The 16620-nt window shown below is 38.2% G+C and overlaps 1 protein-coding gene across 3 annotated transcripts in view; it reads left to right on the top strand.

Annotated features, from left to right (window-relative positions):
- The window catches only part of LOC136041347 (kinesin-like protein KIF3A), a 43026-nt gene that overhangs the window by 13506 nt on the left and 12900 nt on the right, over positions 1–16620 (top strand). For all 3 annotated transcript variants that reach the window (XM_065725986.1, XM_065725988.1, XM_065725987.1), the window contains 3 exons: positions 6839–7866; positions 13356–13536; positions 14923–15159. In XM_065725986.1, coding sequence (XP_065582058.1) covers positions 6839–7866; positions 13356–13536; positions 14923–15159 — 1446 coding nt within the window. The remainder of the gene's footprint in view (positions 1–6838; positions 7867–13355; positions 13537–14922; positions 15160–16620) is intronic.

Here is a 16620-nt window from a genome sequence, read left to right as displayed (position 1 = left end):
TAGGTAGATTGGAAAAAAAAATTGTAGTTTTCCCCTCTGTCCTCCTTATCGAAGTCAAAACTATAAGTCCACTTATTCTTTCTAGCACTTCCTAGGAGTTTCAACTTAATATCTCAAGCCATTCCACAGATGTTGCAGATGCACTGTTTTGAAAACCTGTACCATGTAGTGTCTTTTAATTACCTCACTATTTAGACGAGAATAAATTGTAACTCCCACAGGTTTCTATGGTGCAAAACGTTTAGGTTAATTGTAGACACATCGTTTTTAGCTACTCTCCCCCCCCCCTGTGTAAAAAATGAACAACAAGTGGGCTGTATGTGCCTTCTCGGATGTGGTATTTTGAGATATGTATTGTCTATCTCTTTTTCTCTTGTCTATCTGTCTATTTCTTTTTTACAAGAACCTTCTTGTAGTATCTAGCTGTAGGTTAGTCCACTTATTCTTTCTAGCACTTCCTTGGAGTTTCAACTTAATATCTCAAGCCATTCCACAGATGTTGCAGATGCACTGTTTTGATAACCTGTACCATGTAGTGTCTTTTAATTACCTCACTATTTAGACGAGAATAAATTGTAACTCCCACAGGTTTCTATGGTGCAAAACGTTTAGGTTAATTGTAGACATATCGTTTTTAGCTACTCTCCCCCCCCCTGTGTAAAAAATGAACAACAAGTGGGCTGTATGTGCCTTCTCGGATGTGGTATTTTGAGATAGGTATTGTCTATCTCTTTTTCTCTTGTCTATCTGTCTATTTCTTTTTTACAAGAACCTTCTTGTAGTATCTAGCTGTAGGTTAGTCCACTTATTCTTTCTAGCACTTCCTTGGAGTTTCAACTTAATATCTCAAGCCATTCCACAGATGTTGCAGATGCACTGTTTTGATAACCTGTACCATGTAGTGTCTTTTAATTACCTCACTATTTAGGCGCGAATAAATTGTAATTCCCACAGAAGTCTATAGTGCAGAAAGTTTAGATTAATTGTAGACATATCTTTTTTAGGTACTCCCCCCCCCCCTGTGTAAAAAATGAACAACAAGTAAGCTGTATATGTCTGTCTGTCTCTTTTTCCCTTGTCTATCTCTCTATCTCTTTTTACAAGAACCTTCTTGTAGTGTCTTGCACTAGTTTTGTAGTCTCATTAAAATCCGGAAGGGTGGGGGGGATAGTTGGAGCCAATTTTCCCAAATCAAGTGAAAATGACAACGATAAAGGAAAAATGAGTCATGTAATACCATATGGGCAAAGATTTACGAAATAAAAAACTGACCTGTTTCTCTGGATGCTTAAAATATGCATGCTTATCTTAATTATGACATTTTTTTTGCAAAAACTAAATTTCAGCCGGGGGGGCTAACTAAGGTCGGAGAGGGGGCAAAATGAGGTTGGGAGGGGCAGATACCTCCCTGCCCCATAGTAAATTATGCCCCTATCTATTACCTACCTTTGTTTTGCCCTCATCTTTAGAGCTCATCCGCCAGTCTTCAGCTCTCAGCGGCACTTGATTCTTGGAACTGTTAGTATCAGGAAAACTTCTTTCTACAATTACAGGCTGCTACTCAAGGACTGTTTTCTTGCGTCATGGTTTGCGCCTGATAAATGCAGGGTATTAATCCACCAGGCATGGTTTTTCACGCCAGTACTGGCTTCACTCTGTCAATGAATATTGGTTACATATTTTAGAAAACACCCTGGTGGCTTAAAACCTTGGACTATGACTTTAAGTAACAGCATTAGGCCCCTACTCGTGCCAATAGTGTCAGAGGTACCACGGGAAGTTGTTACCATTACCCTCTTCTAGAAAAATTGAAGATGCGCAATTTTTGATAACCTGCATACGAATATTGTCTTTAGATTTACCTCTCTCCAAGTCAAAGCTTAAGGTCAACATAACCCCCCTCCCGCCCTCAACACCTCCTTTAAGCTTCAAATCGATATCCAAGGTCGCTTTTGAGATATTGTGGATACAATATCTTGTTAACTTGGTCACATGTAGCATCTTTCAATTTACGTCGCTTCTTCCCCCATGAATATATTTTAGTTATCTTAAAACAGCAAAACTTTGTGGGAAATTTGTGACAAAATAGGTTTAGCCCTTTCTGTTCTATCCCCAATTGGAACTTAGAGGACTGCATTTACCCCTCCCTATCCTAAAGAAACCAGGAAGTTGCTTTAGATCACAAGCTGTCCCCAAGATGGTTCTGATATGCTGTTGTAATATCCTGGCAACACATGGCTTCTTCTTAGCTCCCTTTGCTACTTAATGATGAATAGATGTCCATAGCAGCTTACTGCGCAAAATGTTTAAGCCGATAGCACACGAAGTATATTTAGCCTCTTTTCCCCCAGCATAATTTGGAGTTATCTGCCCCTCTCTTCTCCTATTCCTACGCTATCTAAAAGTTTCAAATGCACCCCTGAAGCTGTTCTAAGGACATTGTACATTTGACGCTTTTATAACCTACTACTACTGCTATACTATTAACTCACTGGAGCACCAAGCCACGTAGGGGCAACACAGCTACGCACGGTCCTCCTCCGTCCAAATCTATTTGATGCTTCCTTTTTTACACCCTTCCCGGAGGTTCCCATTTCCCTTAAATATTTCCTTACGGTATCCTCTCACCCCAACCGTGGACGACCTATTTTTTGTTTGGTCCTAGACAGTTGGTTGAAAAGAACCATCTTTAGCAATATGTATTCCTTCACCCGCAGAACGTACCCTAGCCATCTCAACCTTTCTCTCATTAGAGCCCCAGAAAGTGGGATTGAACTACACTTTTCGTACAATCTACTGTTTGAGATACAGTCAGTCTATCTGGTTCCCAAACAATCCGTAGGCAATTGGTCTGGAAAACATCTAGCAAATCTTCCTTCGTTTTTTTTGGAGCGCCCATGCTTCTGAACCATACTTTAACTGTGTCATCACTTTAACTTCAAATTTTCTAATCTTGGTTTGCAGACTTATCTACCCATTCTTCCAAACTTTTTCCAACCGCAAAAAAAAAAAAAACACCCTGAGTTTTGGCTATTCTACTTGTAACATCTTCACTGCAACCACCATCTTTACTAATAGGATTACCTTGGTAAGTGAAGCTGTCTACTTGCATATAACGTCTTTGGAATTAGCTCTACCTCCTTTCTTTAACCTCGCCTGCGTATGCAGCCTGTCCAAAGCCAGGATAAAGAGGGAGGGTTGGGCTGTGGCCTTACGACTCACTCGTGTAAAAAACTCTAAGCAACAGAAACCTCCATTGAGAATAACCTTGGATCTGATTGCATTTCGATAACAACTGCATGCCCCACACACAATTTTTGACATCGAAAAATTCCTTCAAATTTGGATTTTGGAACGTTCGAACAATGTCCTAGTTGTCCAAGACAGAGCAAGTTCTGAAAAAATGAGCTGGTACGTTCTTGACGTCCTCGCCCTGTCCGAGGTATGATGACCTGGTCCAGGCCTTGAAAAGATGCCTAGTAGATGCAGCATCATATTCAGTGGACCAGAGTTAAGAAGAGAACACGGAGTTGCCCTTATAATGACGACAAAAACCCCTCTATTTCTTTTAAAGTGGACACCAGTCTCATCCAGAATTCTTACCTCTAGGTTTGCCAGTCAACATGCAAAACTGTCTGTGGTGGTCTGTTGCACACCCACAAACGAAACAAGCGATGATGTAAAGGAAGCATTTGACAGAACCCTGCAGTCAGTTGACAGCGATATACCTAGATATGACATAGCCTGTTTTGTCGATGAATTCAATGCAAAAATTGGTGACGACCGCAAATATTGCGTTCAGTCTATGGGTTGCCTTGACCTCGGTAATCGGAACGAAAATGGCAGGCTTTTAATCGATTTTGCGCTCCGGATGCCCTAGTTATTGGTGGGAGTTTATTCCAACACCGGGATATCTACAAATATTCCTGAACCTCTCCAGATGGCGTCATCAGAAATCAGATCGACCTCTGCCTAGCAAGTCGCAAATAGCTCAGTAGCCTCATGGGCGTACGTTCACATAAAGGAGCTAATATAGGATCAGATCATAATCAGGTGATTGCCGAATTTGCAGTTAAACTGAAGAAAATTTTAAGCAAATACTTTCTCCAAACCCACCTTTTGACTGGGATAAACTACTTCGTGGCACAGTAAAAAGAAATTTCGTGGTCGAACTTTCAATTAGATTCGAATCATTCTCCGTCCCTTAAAATCCAGACCAAGAAGAAGTGTGTGAAGCCACAAAAAACTTCTTCCACACAGTTGCGACAGAAATACATGGGTACAAGAAATGCGCTAAGACCAATGGGTCTCTGATCGAACCTGGAATCTCATACGAGGGAGGAAACTCATAAAACAAACCTTTCTTCAAATCGAAAGACCAGGCCGTTAATCTTGAAAAACGCACGCTACCGAGAAGCAGACAAAGCCGTAAAGAAGAGCGCAAGGAATGACCACAGGACCCTGGTCGAGAACAAAGCCAAACTTGCTGAGGTTGCTGCCAATAGAGGAGATTGTAGAGCCCTATATCAGATCACAAATGGCATCTTTGGAAAGAAGTGTACCGTCAACAGCCCAATTCGGGACCCATTTGACGTACTTGTGAGGGAACCAACAGCAGTGAATGAACTTTGGGCATCCCACATCGAAGGACTGAAAGCTTTACATGATTTTTATAGACTTTAAAAAGGCCTTTGACTCGGTAGATCGGACAAGATCCTTGTCCGATCCTTGTGGAAGATCCTTCGTTAATAAGGGATCCAAAGTGAAACCATCGCAATTGTGATAGCTCCTCACGAGGACATCGGGTGCTGCATCAAGACACCCGAAGGCCATACCCGGTACTTCCGATTTATATCTGGTTTCAAACAAGGCTGTGTGACAGGTAGTGTGCCGAAGTGACAGTTGTTGGCCTTGACTTTGGAGATGGCATTACAATGCTACAGTCGTGCAAGCAACGTCTGCAAGAGCTTCTACACAGGGTCAGTAAAAAAGCAAGTCAACTTGGGCTAAGAATAAATTCAATCAAAACAAAAACAATGGTGACAACTGATTCTCTACTTCGTAATAGACGTGGAAATCAGGAAATAGAACAGGCCGTGGAATTTATCTACCTTGGAAGTATATTGGAGGATACGGGATCAACATCCAAAGAAATAATGACCAGAGTAGGTCAGGCGATAATGAGGTATAGATCTGAATACGGATTGTTTTTCCCATGGACAATTATATGTTGTATGTTCAAGAGTCAGTAAACCTGACAATCTATTTATAAGCACAGACAATGGGACAGCGAAGAATGTTTCGCATGTTTTACGTAGTTAGAAACATATATTTATATCTATCTCTATTCACAGGTGGGACACAGGGACACAACTACAACGGTGCGTAACGACTTACGCGCGCAGGGGGGCTTGGGGGGGGGGCGCTTCGCGCCCACCCCTCATTTGGGTTGATGTTGCGATTGAGCAGTTGTTGGTTTATTACATGAGCCCATCTAGTGCGTGACTTCCTCGAGGGAGTCCGACGGATTGAAGTGCGATATTATCCTTGCGGGGGTACTTAGTGTTAGACGGAGTAGGTGGCCGTACCACCTTAGAGAGTGGGCTTCTACTTGGGTAGAGAGGTTCGCTAGCTTGAAGGTCTTCGGGTTCTCAGTATTGCGGATTTTGTCATACCATTCGAAGTCTTTGACTCGACGCAGGTGTCTAGCCTGAACAGAATTGACCCTTCTTAGCTGTGTCTGGGTTATCGGCCATGTCTCAGATGAGTACAGCATGATGCTTGAGACTGTGGCGTTGTAAATTTGGGCTTTGGTATTGGGGCTAATTTGCGGTTTCTGGAAGACTGTTCTCAGGAGTCGTCCGAACACAGAGCTTGCCTTGGCTGATCTGGCTGAAATTTCGGCGTCAAGTGTGTCCCTTGATGATATAATTGATCCTAGATATGTGAACTACCTTACCATATCGACAGTTTGGCCGTTACTTTCAAGAGTTGAGAGTGTTGCTGATGCAGTTTTTTCTATGGGCAAGGTCTTCGTTTTTTTCAAGTTGATTTGCAGCCCAACTCTAGAGGCTGTGGAGGAGAGCGTCTCAAGTATATACTTTAGTTGGTCGAGATTGTCACTAAGGACAGCTATATCGTCCGTAAAGGCAGCATCGGACAGAGTCGTCCCGGCATGACTGATGCCGAAAGAGTTGGTCCGTCTCGTTCAGGATGTGGGCAATGACGCAGTTAAACAGCTCAGGTGCAGAAGTGCATCCTTGCCGTACCCCATTTTGTATGGGGAAGGAAGAAGAAAGCTTCCAGTTAACCAGGACAGCGGTTTCTGTGTTGCTGTAAAGTTCTTTGAATAGGCTGACTATCTTTGTGGGTAGGCCCGCAGCTTTCAGGATTAGCTAAAGGGACGGTCTGTCAACACTGTCAAAGGCAGAACGAAAGTCAATGAAAGGTGATTTTGTTGAATTCCACTGTCTTCTCAACATTCTGTGACAACGTTCCATGTGAATCTGCTCAGTTGTCGATCTTCCTGGCATGAATCCGACTTGTTGGGGGCGGCGCAAAGCATGTAGGAAACTTGTCGCACGTTTCAGCAGCAGCATCGCAAACAGCTTTCCTGGAACAGACAGTAGACAGTAGATTTTTTTCACTTAATCTACACGAAATTGCTTTCTAACTGTCTTATTCATTTTCAGGTGCTTTCTTTATTTGTGCTTATCATTGGCAAAATACTTTGAAACTGGTTATTTTTCTATTGACAACATGAAAGTTGAAAAATTGGGTAATGTTATCATTTGTTGGATGTTTATTCCGAAACTTATGCATGGTATTCCTTTTTCAGGGATACAATGGAACAATTTTCGCTTATGGTCAAACCGGGACAGGGAAAACCTATACAATGGAGGGAGATAGATCTGTTCCTGAAAAAAGAGGAATAATACCAAATTCCTTTGCTCATATTTTTGGTTTTATTGCTAAAGCTGAAGAGAATAAAACATTCCTTGTTAGAGTATCTTATTTAGAGATATATAATGAAGAAGTTCGAGATTTACTTGGTAAAGGAAAGAAATTGGATGTCAGGGAAAGGGCAGATGTTGGAGTGTATGTGAAAGACTTATCTACATATGTTGTTCATAATGCCACGGATATGGAGAAAATTATGACGCTTGGAAACAAGAATAGAGCTGTTGGTTCAACAAATATGAACGCCCACAGCTCACGGTCTCATGCAATTTTTACCATAACAGTTGAATGCAGTGAAAAAACCAATGAAAAGCTACAGCACGTTCGTGTTGGGAAATTACATCTGGTTGATTTAGCTGGTTCCGAGCGTCAATCTAAAACCGGTGCAACTGGAGAGCGATTAAAAGAAGCTTCGAAAATAAATTTGTCTCTTTCAACTCTTGGAAATGTTATCTCTGCTCTTGTTGACGGTAAGAGTGGACATGTACCTTATCGAAACTCCAAGCTTACTCGTTTGCTGCAAGATAGCCTTGGTGGTAATGCAAAAACTTTAATGTGTGCAAATATTGGTCCTGCTGACTATAACTATGACGAAACAATCAGTACCCTTAGATATGCATCCAGAGCTCAGAAAATTCGTAATTGTGCTCGTATCAATGAAGACCCTAAAGATGCTCTTCTGAGACAGTTCCAAGAAGAGGTTGAAGAACTCAGAAGACAGTTGGAAGAGATTGAAAGTAGCAACGAATCTGAAGATGACCAGCACAAAAGTGCTGAAAAAGTTCATTTGGACATTCAGGCGAAATTTGACGAGAAGCTGCTAGAAGAAAACCGGACTGAAGAAGCTGAAAAAGAAAAGGCTGCAGAAGAATTAAAGAAGCATGAAGAAGAGCTAAATCAGGCCAGGTAGGCTACTCCTTTCCTTTCGTTAAATAGCCTATCTTACTAAACTTATCAAAATCTGCTATAGGTTAAATGAACTTCTGAATGAAGTTAATGAATTTTATTTTCATAATTGAACTGCCAAGTTAACGTACTTCTCATAAGATCTTTTAAATTTGTAGAAAATGGATGGGTAAACATATTAAAGTCGAGGCCTTGGTGCATGTTGCAGGTTATACTACCTTAAATCCCTGAACCTGGATTCCAGATAGGGAGATGGAACTTCTTAAGTTATTTCTATTTAAGCTAGCTAATGGTGACTAGCTAAATTCCAAAAAAAAAAAAAATATTTTTCAATAACCTACTTACTGTAATTATTTATGCTTGAAAATATTTTTTGTTTGATAGCCTCCTGAAAATCTAATTTAATTTTACTTTCCACTGGTTTAGTATTAGATGATCTACATGAATTGATTCTTAGAATTTAATCGCCGTTTGAAGTAATTTTATAATGCTTATTATAAAAGTAATGAACAAAACATAGGTAATTTGTCATGCCTATAACATTATTGTTTATGAAAATCCAGAGCCGATGCTGTAGGATAAGATAACATTTATTTCCCAAAATTAGACAATCAAAAGTCCAGATGGACGATTCACACTTCAGAGTTAAATTCGAAAACCCGGCAAAAAAAAAAAAAAAAAAAAAAAAAAAAATATCCAACGAATATGACAAAATAAGATGCGAGCTTTTCCGTAATGAATTGTACTAGTTCTCCTTCGTTCTCAACTGGAAACCACCGTCACCAATCTCATTACTTTTCGTTGTTATCCTTGTTCATTTTCCCACCTTGCAACACCCTAGGTAATTTCACTCCTAACCCTTTTGAAACCAATCCCTCTCTTTTACCCTGTATTCTTGCCCAGTGCCTCAATTTGAAACGCTTTTCAGGAATCACTCCAGTCCGTCGATTGAAGTGCTTCTCAAATCGTTATTTTTAAATTCCTAGTCACTACCGCCGAAAGTCTAAATTTTAAGAGGCTAACCGAACTTGAGACGTTATCAAAATTGAGCCATATAGATGTTTTAGCTGTTATAGAAATGCAGTCCTATCATCCGGCATTCCTCATTTTGGAAAATTATTCTCGGTTTTTTAAGCTCCGTTCTTCAGATTGTCCACTTTTAAAAAAAGATGGTGGTTTTAGTTTTTGATTAAGAGTAGCCTTTACCCAAAATTATTTCAATTCTTAGTTAATTTGAGTGTGATGAAATCCTTTGGCTAAGTATCAGGCTGAAAATATTCCCCCTCCTTTTAATATTATTGCATTAGCTATTTTTACTACTCGCCAAGCCAAAATGCTGACGAAAACATAGATTCCTCCTGCAATTGCAGACCTGCAAAAGTGCTGATATCTCTTCTCGTAATGTTAAGCAATTAGCTAAAAGAGCAACTACTAGGATAAGCACCTCTCTTCTGCTGAAGATCTTCTCTTAATGTTAAGCATATAGTTAAAAGACCAACTCCTAGGGTAAAACCTCTCTGGATGTTACTCTGTCTAGTATGAATAGTTTCACAGACTCTCCTCGCCCCTCGCTTTTGCCCTCATTGACTCGGAGCATTCTCCTTTTCCTCCTTTTTTCTTCCTACTCAAAATTTAAACATTCTTTTTAAATCACCCATGGCTCCTACGACCCTCTTTGCAATCCTGGCCTTCTTTCTTTTTGGTAAGCGGCTGAATATCAAAGATTGATCTGATACTTACAACGTAGAAAATCTAGATGAAAAATTGCTACTTTACACACATAGCTAAATGATAAATTTTGGATTTCTGTCCCTGAAATTTTTTTTCAAAAAGTGCTCTAGTAATAAACCCTACATCAATCTACCTACAAAACACTAATTGGGAATAAATTAAAGCTTTTCAGAAAAGGGTAAACTGGATTAAGCTAGTGAATTAAGAAAAATGCTTAAAAAAGAAATTCTTAAGTCTGCCCTACCCTACTACAAAAATACTCGTAAAGTACAAGAATTGTTTAATAGTAAACCAAAAAACTGGTAAATCGAGACAAAAAAAGGAAGTAAGGAGTAGACACGGCTCAATAGTAACCGAAACTCTAAAAAACATATATTTTATCAATAAATTTAAACTAAAGAATTGGTTAATTATACCGATTCCAAATATATAAGATTCGTTAAGCCTAGTCTTACCCATAAAAAGCTACGAGCCTGAGAAAATTTGCCTGATTTTTGAAAAAGGACGACCCCCGCCTTAAAAGTAAAAGATTCTGAATGAAAATCACACCATCAGATTCAGCGTATTAGAGAATCCTATTGTACAGGTTTCAAGCTCCTATATGCAAAAATATGGAAATTTTGTATTTTTTGTCAAAAGAAAGATCATAGATGCATATTTATTTGTTGTTTTTTTGTTGTTTTTCTTTTACATGGGTGATCGTGTCGAACGGGTGATCCTAGAACATCGGGAGAGGGCTCGTTTGAACGGAAATTAAAAGTTCTAGCGCCCTTTTTAAGTGACCAAAAAGATTGAAGGGCAACTAGCCCCCGCTACCACGCACCTTTTCCCCCAAAATCATTCAATTAAACTTTTTAGATATCCTTTTTGATCAGCATAGTTGAAAAGTCCTAAAACTATGCTTTTGGAGATAACATGACCCCCCAGCCCCTGGGAATAGGTCTTTAAGTTATAGCATAAAGAAAGAAAACGATCAAAAATGGGGTTTTTAAAGGCCAAATGAAAATGCCGAAGAAAACACAGAAAGCGAATATTTCGAGAGAACAACCGCCTATCTTCTTCAACGCGAACAAAATAATATGATGAAGGAAAAAGCAAAGACCAAAAAACAAATGCGGAAAGTACAACAAAGCCAATAAAAAAAACTCTAAAAAATTAAATAAAACTCAATAAAAGACCGAAACTTAAATGAATTAAAATCAAATGCCTAACAACAATAAAGTGAGTTATTCGCCAATATCGGTGATTTGCACAAAATTTAAACAAATATGAACTTCCATTGACGGATACTAACGAACAATTGAGAAATAAAAGAAAAAATTCATTCACTGAAACAAAACGAAGCAGCAATTAAATAAATTAGAGAACTAGGTCTAGGAATAAAGGGTGAGCCAGATTTGAAAAACCATCAGAAACTGAATAAAAAGAACAAAAACAATTTGTTCCAACTGAAAGTAAGGAGCAACATCAAAACTGAAGACGAACAGAAGTAGTTAGCAATAGGGAGGAAAAAATAGTGTCCAAGAACAATGAAGTAGGAGGAATAAAGAGTATTGCGAACGGAGTTAGATTTCCACCATTAATTCGTGTCACTAGCTTTGTAGAAAATTATTGCTTTACAAGAGTAAAGTAAATAGTCTTTACAATATGAAAATAAGTTTTTCCGCTGGACGATTTGTATTGAGGATGAGTGATCAGATTGTTATGGCACTTGGTATCTACCAAGTGACATATAGCGATCGCAAATTCTGTCGGTCGGTCTGTTGGTCTGTCTGTCCCAGTTTTGCTAGTGTATCAGGGACCAGACAGATTAAATTAGAAATAGTCGTGTCCATTCGACCGTCTGGGGGATAGTGGGGGGACGGTTAACTCGGAAAAATTAGAAAAAATGAAGTATTTTTAACTTACGAACGGGGGATCGGATCTTAAAGAAATTTGATATTTAGAAGGATATCGTATCTCAGACATCTTATTTTAAATCCCGACCAGATCTGGTAACATTGGGGGAAGTTGGAGGGGGAACCGAAAATCTTGGAAAACGTGAAAATTGAGGTATCTTTATCTTACGAATGGGTAATCGGATCTTAACAAAACATGTATATAGAAAGATCTTATGTCTCAGATGCTCCATTTTCTATTTGAATCGGATCTGGGGACATAGAGAGTTGGAGCGGGGCAATAGAAATCTTGGAAACCGGAAATCTTGGAAAACGCTTAGAGGGGAGAGATCGGGATTAAACTTGATGGGAAGAATAAGCACAAGTTATAAATAAGTGATTGACATAATTGGAACGGATCCGATCTCTTTGGGGGAGTTGGGGGGATTTACAGTGCTTTGGTGAGTTCGGTGCTTCTGGACGTGCTAGGACGATGAAAATTGGTAGGCGTGTCAGGGACCTGCACAGATTGACTTGATAACATACTTTTCCCCGATTCGACCATTTGGGGGCTGGAGGGGGAGGAAAACTTGAAATCAAATGAGGTATTTTTAACTTACGAATGAGTGATCGGATCTTAATAAATTTTGATATTTAAAAGGACCTCGTGTCTCAGAGCTCTTATTTTAAATCCCGACTGTATCCGGTTATATTGGCGGAGTTGGAGAGGAAACGGGAAATCTTAGAAAACGCTTAGGGTGGAGAGATCGGGATGGAACTTGGTGGGTGGAATAAGCAAAGGTCGTAGATACGTGATTGACGTAACCAAACTGGATCCACTCTCTTTGGGGAGTTAGGGAGGGTCCAGTGCTTTTGCAAGTTCGGTGCTTCTGGACGTGCTAGGACGATGGAACCTGCACAAACTGACTTGATAAAGTCGTTTTTTTCTGATTCGACCATCTGGGGGGCTGAAGGGTGAGGAAAAATTAGAAAAAAATGAGGTATTTTTAACTTACGAGTGGGTGATCAGATCTTAATGAATTTCATATTTAGAATGACCTCGTGTTTCAGAGCTCTTATTTTAAATCCCGACCGGTATTTAGCCTCTGATTTTCCTTTTAAATCAATCTATTGATTCTTAGAATTTTGCTAGAGCTCATGCCATATGAACTCTTGGCTCTTCTGACCTCGTCACAAGTGCCATATGAGCTCTTGGCTCCTGTTTTTTTTTACTATTGATGCTTTTATCGCCTTCATTCAGTTCTCCAAACGACTAAGCTTTCAAAGATACGAAATTTGCGTCTATAAATGTGATTTCCCGTTCTGATTTAAAAATACTTCCCGTTCTGATTTAAAAAAGAATAGTTTGGCGAGTCTTACCAAGACTCGGCCGATGAATCTTGTCTGTCGATAGACTCATGGCTTAAATAAAATTTAAATTGTGGTTTAGATAACTTCGAAGACAACACTGCCTTTCCATGACGAAAGTAAAACAGTTCAAAATAGGGATGAAACCTTTTTATTGACAGTGAATAGATATAAAATTATTTAACTGGGCTGATGATGATGAGTTTTACTGCTGATGATGAACTCTGTATATGTGTTCGAAATGTCCAGTTAAATAATTTTATATCTGTCCACTGTCAATAAAAAGGTTTCATCCCTATTTTGAACTGTTTTACTTAAATTGTGGTTGTCATAGCTTTTAAACAAGCTGTGAATCAAACTGCCTCTCTTATTTCTTATCAACTGACTTCATGTAGCGTTCCTGACATTAGAACATGCCTTAGCACAAAGTCCACTAAATAGTTCGTCCAACAGAATCTCTTCCTGTATTTAATATTTTTTTTCTTGCCTTTTATTCATTTTCTGATTCTTTAGGGCAGAAGCAGCATTATTGAAGCAGAAATTGGCTGCTTTGGAGAAAAAGATACTCATTGGTGGTGAGAATCTTTTAGAAAAAGCAGAAGAACAAGAGAAACTTCTTGAAGCAGCTCGTATGGAGCTCGAGGAACGAAGAAGTCAAGAAAGCATACTCAGAAAGCAAATTCAAGAAAAAGAGGTGATTAAAAGACGATTATTTTCCAGAAAAAACCCTTTGTTCCTTTTCTTTAGGATAGTATATAACAAGATAGTTGTATTTCCATTTCAGCAATGCTAACAGAAAATTCTAGCATTGTTCTTTTTGTTTGTGTGCAAGGAGTAGTGTTGAAAATCCTTTGGTCTATTCATTAGATTGTTCTTTGGAATAGCTAGCCAATAGTTAACATGTTGCTATGTAGAATGCCGTTTAGAATAACTTTGCTGGTAACATATCCCTCCCACCGTCAATGCAATGTTTTTTTTATAGAAATATAAACTTTATTCTCATGCTATCTCTCTCTTATATAGAAACGATGTGAGACCTTGTTTAAACCGAACTCAGACAAGGATTTTCCATATGTTTGACCCATGAACCCTTTTCTCTATGCTTTTTTTGTGGTAAGGCATGTATATTACACCTTTTCGAAGTGAAATCATGCAATAATTATCAATCTATATTATTGGAGAAATAAGGCGGATGTATGTCCCCTTCAACACCACTATCCCTCTCATAACACATTTCTAGCAGGAAGGTGAACATGTTGCATCTTGCTTTAACTTGCAATACAATTTTTTAATGAAGATTTTTGTGAAAAAAAATCCTAAATAATCTCATGAAAGGATGGGCCTGGTGGCAAAAAGTATCCTCCCCCCCCCTGAACCCGACTTTTCCAAGTTAGAAATATCAGCCATATCTTAGGTTATAAATGATTAGCTCTTGATTTTATTATGGGACTTCTCTTCTCATCAAAGGGATGTCCCTAATTTCTTAGCAAGACCAATACAAAGCCAGCAAGTTATGTTGAAATTTACATAATGTAACGTTAATTTTATCTCCATTTCTGTAAAATTTCAGTAAAAATTGACACATTTCTTTCTTGTGATTTAGATCAAGTGCAGGCTTTCCTCCAAAATATACTCAGAATAGAGTCAAAGTCGCACACTCTTTTTGGTGATAAAACTTTAACAATAGGCAAAAATGGTGGAACAAAAATACAGCTAAGAACTGTGACAGCAAGACAAACTTCGAAAGATTATTGCGCAGAAGTGGCCAATGAGAGAGAAACCTGATTGTATTTTCAAATTCAGCGCAGCGGTGGTCCGAAGCCAGGGGGGCAGCCCCCCCCAGACTTCTTACATCTTACATTAAATTCCTTTTATTATATATTTTTGCACTCCTAAGGTGTACCTTGCGCTCTCCCCCTCCCCAGATTATGAGGCCTAAACTTGCTATTGATCCAGCGTCAAACAATCTGTCAGAATCGTATATTTAAATTCTTGAGCTTGGACTGTGCTTATTAGTATTGTTTTCTTCGTTGTTCACTTGCTTTATTATTATTTTTTGTTCATTGTGTCTTCTTTTTAGGCTGTAAGAATTGATATTGAAGAGAAATATAGCAGTTTGCAAGAAGAAGCCATTGTGAAGGGCAAAAAGATAAAGAGGGCAACTAGGCTATTAACAGAAGCCAAATCCGAGCTTGAAGACATGGCTAATGAACACCAAAGAGCTGTCGAAGTCATGCTAGAAAATGTTCGACAATTGGATAGAGAACTATCTCTTCAAAATCTACTTGTTGATAGACTTGTTCCCAACAAATACTTGGTAATAATTTTGGAAATAATTTGGTGATAGTGAATGCTTTAGTTTAGTTTCTTAATTGTAAACTTGACTTGAGCTTTAAATTAAATAGTATATACTCGTAGTATTAAAAGCTCCCTGGTTAAAACTACGAGGTTTTTTTCCTCTTTAGGCTATAAAGGAAAGACGGGTAAATATAAAAAAAGGATTATTTTTCCTTAAAGCAACACAACTTGAAGATTAGCAACACAATCAAAGTTGCTAATCTTCGCAATCATCTTGACTATTGAGGCAGCTTAAAAGAGCTTGGCTCTGCGTGCAGCGTTTTCAATCTAACGGGGAACTCAGGGAAACCAAACCATTTCAACTCATTTCGAATTGTTGATAGTGACATTTTGTAATGAGGGGATTTCAAAGCTTGTTCACGGATATGAGTTAAATCTTTTTAAAAAAGATGAGTACAATCTTTTTTCTTTTTTTTTATTCACCCGTCTTTTGGTAATCGAAGGCTAAAAAAAACAACCCTCTAGTGAAACATTGTTAACATTCTTTTTTAATAATCAAGCCATTGGTCATTTATTCGATTTATTATTAGTTGCTTTCTTTGAAGCAATTGAACCTTGCTTTAAAAGTTAATCACAGACGAAGATTTTACTATATACATGCATACATACATATATATATATATATATATATATATATATATATATATATATATATATATATATATATATATATATATATATATATATATATATATATATATATATATATATATATATATATATATATATATATATATATATATATATATATATGTATGTATTTCCGGCACTAGGACTGTAAAACGGAGAAGAAAAATTCATGGGAAGCTCGCAAAATTTTTGGTAATTGTATAGCTTATCGTCATTCTCATTATTCCAAACTGTTCTGAAAATATTTCACGTTTTCTAGTTTCAATAGCTTAGCTATTGAAAAGTTTCTTTTGTTGTTACATGGGTGGAGCCAGTAAATGCGTAGTTAAACCCCCCCCCAAGCCCCCGCGCGCGCAAGTCGTTACGCGCCATATTAGTTACGCGCCATTGTAGTTGTGTCCCTGTGTCCCACCTGTGAAATAGATATATATATATATATATATATATATATATATATATATATATATATATATATATATATATATATATATATATATATATATATATATATATATATATATATATATATTTTTAACTACGTAAAACTTGCGAATATACAACTTCTCAATGTTGTGTATATTCAATTATATGTTGAATATACAACATATAATTGTCCATGGGAAAAACAATCTGCATTCAGATCTACACCTCATTATTCTAATGATTTCCCTTGAGCTTTGTTGATGGTGATTGCTAATCGAACATTCCCTGTGTCCCTGTCGTCATTTATATATCCCCCTGTGCCCCCGGCGTCCCCGTTGTTGTTGTTTCCCTGTGTCCCGGTCGTCAT

The sequence above is a fragment of the Artemia franciscana genome, unplaced genomic scaffold, assembly GCF_032884065.1.
Source record: "Artemia franciscana unplaced genomic scaffold, ASM3288406v1 PGA_scaffold_166, whole genome shotgun sequence".
NCBI lineage: Eukaryota > Metazoa > Arthropoda > Branchiopoda > Anostraca > Artemiidae > Artemia > Artemia franciscana.
Note: the sequence above shows the minus strand (reverse complement) of the source record. Positions and strands in the feature narration are given on the sequence as shown.